Source organism: Desmodus rotundus, chromosome 12 (assembly GCF_022682495.2).
Source record: "Desmodus rotundus isolate HL8 chromosome 12, HLdesRot8A.1, whole genome shotgun sequence".
In the NCBI taxonomy this organism is placed as follows: Eukaryota; Metazoa; Chordata; class Mammalia; order Chiroptera; family Phyllostomidae; genus Desmodus; species Desmodus rotundus.
Genome location: NC_071398.1, coordinates 33,822,398 through 33,828,899, shown reverse-complemented (window position 1 = coordinate 33,828,899; position 6,502 = coordinate 33,822,398). Strand labels below are relative to the sequence as shown.

The following is a 6,502-nucleotide window of genomic DNA, read 5'->3' as shown; positions in this document are numbered from 1 at the left end:
ATACAACAGTGATATGAGAAATGCATGAGGTGGGGGAAGAACAGGAGGGAATAAAAAGAACAGTCCTATTCCTCAATATCTGTTTTCTAGTAAGTTTCTAGTTTGCTATTCAGTCCAGATTCTTGTGAATATTTATAGAAAATCATAAAAGCAAAATGACACAAATAAATTTGGTAGCAAGGAACAGAGAACAGTCTTTTCCTTAGTTCCCCTAGTTATCTTGGAAGTGCATGTTTGTGCTGAAGGAAGGAAATAAATGAAAAGATAGAACTTGGTTTTAGAGAAGAGAGCTGAAGAGAAAGGAAAGCTAAATATTAAAATACCTAGACTCTGGGGTTCTAGGCAACAAAATGGATAAATGAATGAATGAATGAGCAAGCAATAGGAAGTAAGCATGTCCTTAAGAAAGAATGGAGATTTTGTGAGCAGGGATCAGGCCACAGATGGCAAAAGAGACCCATTCCTTAGGTTGAGAGCCAGGACTCTGTTTCCTCAGGCATGTATTTCTTTGGGAGGAGCTCCACACGACTTTGAGGAGCTATACAGGTGAAAATAGAGAGAAAAGAACAGGGTTGCTCAGTGGCTGGGCCCAGATCATAGGGATAGAGAAGCACCATTTTCCTAGAACGAGCCACGTAGGCACATTGGGCCCACTGAATCCCTGACACTTTTCCAAGTCAGAGAGCATGTCTGTGTCCTCAGCCTCTAGATATTTTACGAAGTGGCTCACTCTCTCCGAAGCTGTCCAACAGGTTTGAAAGGTGGGACCACTTCTACTTATGGGCATCCATGAAATGCTAAGCACTGGCTCACATGCTTTACATATGCTGTCTTACTGACTCCTCACAGAAATTTTGAGATGTCAGTATTCCCATCCTCACTTGACTGAAAAGGAAACTAAAGTTCAGAAAATTCATATGCTCCAAAGTCACAATGAAAGGACCTGAACTGAGCCCACATGTGCATGACTCTGAGTCCCATGCTATTTCTTCCAGAATAAGAGACAAGCTAGGAGAAACCAATCTGTTTCAACTGAGAGGGTAAAAGAAACTTATTGGGGGCAGAGGGCAGGGGACCATATAGAAAGGGAAAAAATGAAGAATAAAAGGGAGTAGAAATCCTCTTTTCTGAGAATGAGTAGAATTACAGAAGAAATTGCCTAGAAGAGAATCTGACTTGGAGAATGGGGAAAATGCCTAGGATTAAAAAGAAATTCAGGAATTTGGTTTAGAACTCAGAATGAGGATCTCTAGGTTAGGAGAAAGATGCTGGTGCCTTTTCCTTTGGGTTGGAGAGGAGACAGCGCTCAATTACTGACCTTCCTCTCTATAGTCACATGACTTGTGTTGGTATAAAAGCTTTCTACCAGCCAGGTTCCTTACAGTATTTTCCTGTGCGAAATGAGCAGTAGCAGTGGCTGAAGGTCTGTTCCTCTTTCCCAGAAGCTTTCAGACTTTCCAAGAAGCCATCTACTCGGAAAAGCGAAGACAAGGCAAGGCAGCTAGCTCAGTGCTTGCACTCTGGGAAGGGATGCCAGGAACAGAATTGGAGGGGAAGCTGTTGGGGGGCTGGTGGACGTCTGTCAGAAATTGAGTGTAAGGATTGTACCTGGCAACGGGAGCCAGTGGGGTGGGGACAAGGAAACCCAGACCGGGACATCAAGCCCAGGAAGAGGATGGAGGGGTCAGACTGTGTGGGTGGTGAGGGTTACAAGCCAAGTGGAAGTTGAGTTACCCATTAAGAAGAGTTCTTGTTTATAGTCAAAACACCAGGCTCAGGACTGCCCATGGGCTTCTCTGAATATTCTGTAATGCCTTTTGGGGAACAAGCCCCTGAAAATAGTGCTGGCTCACCTTCCTCTCCCTCTCCCTACCCCCATATTTCACAAGCTTCCCTTTTAAACAGTCCCCGAGTCCGGTATTGGACAGGGGAGGAAAATCTGTGTTTTGCAAAAGCAGAGGAAAACGAGGTAGGGAGATGGTTTGGAAGCTGGGCACCGGCTTCCTGGGCATGGGAGGGGTCCTGTGGAGGGCCAGCCTGGGTGGGGGGCCTGATTCTCACAGCAGAGTTCTCTTCTCCATGTGGGAAGTCTTGATTTTTCTCTCTGAAGATTTCTGACTGAAGAAGGGACTTAAGGAAAGTTGGAAACTGGTAACAGTAACTTCCTGTATCTGCGAGGAGAGTAGGAGAAAGGCTTGGGAAACAGGAGGGGAAATTCCCTTGGGAAGCCAAGGGTTGGTCTCCACCAGAGACTTATGATGTCAAATGTAATAGCTCCTAGTTAATATCCCGCCCCAGGCAAAGTCAATAATTGCTCTGGGCAGTTCTGGCAGATGTGTGAACAAGCAGTAGTGGCAGCAGAAAGCCTGGGCCTGGGAAGGCGAGAGTGCCAGAGAGGATGTCGTTATCCTGAACCAGAGGCAGGTCTACAGGCTGTGAGTGGGGACTCCTGACCCTGCCCTTTTTCATCCTCTTCCAGATTGGTCATGCTAGACTCGAAGAGCTCCTGGATCCTTGCAGCCTACACCATTATCTTCCTCACTGGTCTCCCAGCCAACCTCCTGGCCCTGCGGGCCTTCCTGGGCCGGGTCCGCCAGCCCCACCCTGCACCTGTCCACATCCTCCTGCTCAGCCTGACACTGGCGGACCTCCTCCTGCTGCTGCTGCTGCCCTTCAAGATCGCTGAAGCTGCATACAACTTCAGCTGGCCTCTGCCTGAGGTAGTCTGTGCCCTCACAGGTTTCGGCTTCTACAGCAGCATCTACTGCAGCACGTGGCTGCTGGCAGGCATCAGCATTGAGCGCTACCTGGGGGTGGCTTTTCCCGTGCGGTACAAGCTGTCCCGCCGGCCTCTGTATGGAGTGATTGCTGCTCTGGTTGCCTGGATCATGTCCTTTGGTCACTGTACCATCGTGATCATCACTCAGTACTTGGACTCAACCCAGAACACCACAAATTTTACCTGCTATGAGAACTTCTCCAAAGGGCAGCTGAGATTTGTGCTTCCTGTGAGACTGGAACTCTTCCTCGTCCTCTTCTTGATCCCCATGGTGGTCACCATCTTCTGCTACTGGCGCTTTGTGTGGATCATGCTCACCCAGCCCCATGTGGCGGCCCAGAGGCGGCGCCGAGCTGTAGGGCTGGCCGTTGTGACACTACTTAATTTCCTGGTGTGCTTTGGGCCTTATAATGTGTCCCACCTGGTGGGGTTTTTCACAAAGAGGAGCCCTCCATGGCGAGCGGAAGCTGTGGTATTAAGTTCCCTCAACGCCAGCCTGGACCCTCTGCTTTTCTATTTCTCTTCTTCAGATGTGCGCCGAGCCTTTGGTAAAGGGCTTCAGATACTGCGGCATCAGGGCTCCTCTCTGTTGGGACGCAGAGGCAAAGATATAGCAGAGATGACAAATGGGGACAGGGGTGTGAGTCAAGCAGAAGGAGCACCGAGTTCTGACTTCACCACAGACTAGGGAGGTTCTTGGACCTCTGGAGGCACTGGGGGCTACATATGGATTGAGTGGTCTGGGAGAGGGAGAGCATGAGAGTTCCTCAGACCCAACTTACTATGGGCACTGTAAAAATCTCTCACCTTCCCAAAAGAACACAGCTCCCTGACAAAAGGAAAAGTAGTTAGGATAGAAGCACTATCAGGCCAAGTTTTAGAAGCAATGTAGCTAATATGAATTTAGCCCTTGTGAGGTGGTTGGTAGCTTTGGGTTTTCAGGCTGAAGCAGAGAATCCTGAAGCAATCTTGCCATAAGCTGTGTAAAAACACCTGGATGCTGGTATAGCTGTTGATGCTGGAAAGAAGCCAATGGGAAAGAGATGGAAGAGAAATACTAAATGAGGTCAAAGAAGACTCAGGAAAGTTCTGAGCCAAGGGGACTGGGAGAGGGGGCTGAGGGCTTAGGTCTCTAATGCTCTAGATTTGCACTGTATTAATCAGGCCTGCTGCTTTGTAATTGTGCTCCAGCCGTCTTCACATGTGTATCTTGTCTCCCCTATTAAACTGAGAACTTCCTGAGGTCTGGGTCTTGTCTTCTCCCTCCATGGAACCCCACACAAGTCAGGATACAGCTTGGCACCCATCCATCAGAGTTCAAAACTGACTAACACAAGAATAGACAGCTTGGTCTGGCAGACTGAAAATAAAGATTTTAAAACTCTGAAGCGAGTGTCCACTTTATGTAACATTTCTGCAAGCATGGGGAGTGCAAAAATGGAATGAAGAACTAGACTCAGCAACAAAGGGGGAAGGTGAAGCATCTGAAACCACAGAAACATTTTAAGGTAAAGATGTAATGGGAGTGGATTAAGTGAGGGGACCAACATAATCCTGTTTAGATTGATGAGTAGAGACTGGATTTAGAAAGATGTGGGCTGAGTCTTGATCATGACTCTAAGTTATCAGTGGATCACAGGGGCTTAAAACATCCTATTCTCCTGCTTAGAAACCTGCAGAGTTTTCTTATCATCAAAATTTTCCCTTCCAGGAACTCATTTCAAATCATTCCATTGCCTGCTTCATATCCTCTCTCCCTTCCCAGTTTCTTCTGCCTGAATCATTTCTCCACAATAAAGACTCGTAGATCACTCTCTCTAGGTAACGACCCTCCAGCCTCTAGCCTAGTGGTTTGCAACAGAGGCCATACATCAGAATCACATGTAGAGATATAAAAATAACATAAGTGGCCACCTCAAATCTACTGACTCAGAATCTCAGGGTGGCTCCCCAGGTGATTATGATAGACTGCTCAGTCAGAATCTCTGGTCTAGCTCTGGCACCCAATAAGTCCAAGAAACTACTCTTTGGAGAGACCATTCCTACTTATAAGTCCCCCTCAACCCCATGGATCCCCATCTTATCATTGTTTGCGTTTCCCCTTCTTATAAAACCCCACTTAGTATTTTCTTTCTCCAGAAAAAATTTTCCTTATTGTTTCTACTCAACTGAGAGCTCATTTTCTCTGTTTTCCTTCTTCAAAACAGCACTGGATTGGTGTCCTGGCCCTGATTTCAGTATTGGTTCTGCTTACTAGCTGGCTGATCTTGAGCAGGTCACACCTCCAGCCACCATTTCCAAATCATAATAATGAGGATAATGTATGCCTCCCAGGGGCATTCTGAGGATTTAAGTGAGACTGTGTATATAAAATTGCTGAGAAATTATAGAATATTATTTAGGTCTAAGATAGCAACTGAAGCTCAGATATACCCCCACTTGAAGAAATATAGTAAGCAGAAATTTTAAATGATGAAAATAATATATCAGATAGCCAACTATATAAGATAGTTCAATAGTAATATGTGAGGGGGAAAAAACTGAGATTTTCACATGCATTACACCTTCCAAAACTAATTTGATTTTGAATGGTATTAAAAGAAACAGAGTCTAAACAAGTTGATCATCTCATTCCACTGAGGACTATTCAGTGCTAAGCAACACATTTTATAAAGGACATTACCTCAAGAAATCAAAGGATAATAACTTGGTTAATCAGAAAAATTAAGCAAAATATTTTGGAGACTTAAAACCTAATAATAATAATGAACTAACAACATGTTAAATGCCAGGCTCCATTCTAGAGAAGGAGCCTAAGGTGATAAAGGGAGCTTTCCAAGGTCAATAAGCAAGAGGCAGTTTGAATCAAGTCTTCCTGATTCTGGCGTGCCTGCTTTTTTCATTGGCACATGAGAAGCAAGTAAGAGAACGAACACTAGATGTGTGACTGGAACAAGTAAGTTCTATTGAATGGAAGATGAAGTCTATGCAGACCCACAGTGAAGAACAAGTGTCACGGGCAAAAGAGATAGGGAGTTATGTCTTAAGGAATCAGGACTGTTTAAAATGAAACTGACTACCTCCACAAAGTACACACTCCCCAGTCTCCAGGGACATCAAAGTAGAAGATAGAAAACACCCATGTTAGGACATTGAGGAAATTCGCACATCTGATAAGGGCTGAACCAGGAACTGCCAAACTCCTTCCAATTTGAGATTCCCAGGGTTTTAGGGACATGGCTGCTTCTGTTAATCAGGAAAGTGCAAGTAAATCTCTGGACTTGGTCTAAGACTCAGGGTGAAACTTTAGCTACTCACTAACAAGTATTTGATCTTCATCAAGTTACTTGATATAGTCCCATTTCTTCACTGGGAAATGAGTAATTCATTTGTTCAACAAATATGTATTGATTATATACTATAAGCTGGGATATATAACAGGTTAGCAAGGAATGCAGAGAGTATGAATCAAGGTATCTCTCATTGGTGCTTCCATTCTAGTGGGAAAAAAATAGTTAATAAACAAATAAACAACTGAGGTAATTTCAGAATGTGGCAAATGATTTTTTACGAACAGATATGAGCTATAGGAGAAAGTATAATGAAGAGTTTCAGGGGGTTCAGAGGACTTTCCTGAGTCAATAATGTTCATCTAAGACCTGAATGAGGCAAAGGAATCGCCATACAAAGGCCTATGGGAAGAGCATTTTAGAAATAGGAAAT

General features: G+C 44.9%; 1 protein-coding gene across 2 annotated transcripts; it reads left to right on the top strand.

Annotated features, from left to right (window-relative positions):
- The first annotated feature begins 1,362 nt into the window (after positions 1-1,362).
- FFAR2 (free fatty acid receptor 2) lies at positions 1,363-4,179 on the top strand. Of its 2 annotated transcripts, none has more exons than XM_024577606.4 (2): positions 1,363-1,492; positions 2,480-4,178. In XM_024577606.4, the coding sequence occupies exon 2, from the start codon at positions 2,487-2,489 to the stop codon at positions 3,465-3,467; it is 981 nt and encodes a 326-aa protein (XP_024433374.1). In that variant the 5' UTR covers positions 1,363-1,492; positions 2,480-2,486; the 3' UTR covers positions 3,468-4,178. The 2 variants fall into 2 exon arrangements, with proteins under 2 accessions (XP_024433374.1, XP_024433375.1); XM_024577607.4 differs by lacking the exon at positions 1,363-1,492 and adding an exon at positions 1,542-1,969 and having other exon boundaries at positions 2,480-4,179.
- Positions 4,180-6,502: the final 2,323 nt, after the last annotated feature.

Coding starts and splice junctions, on each gene's coding strand:
- FFAR2 (XM_024577607.4), top strand. CDS start 2,487: ATGCTAGACTCGAAGAGCTCCTGGATCCTTGCAGCCTACACCATTATC.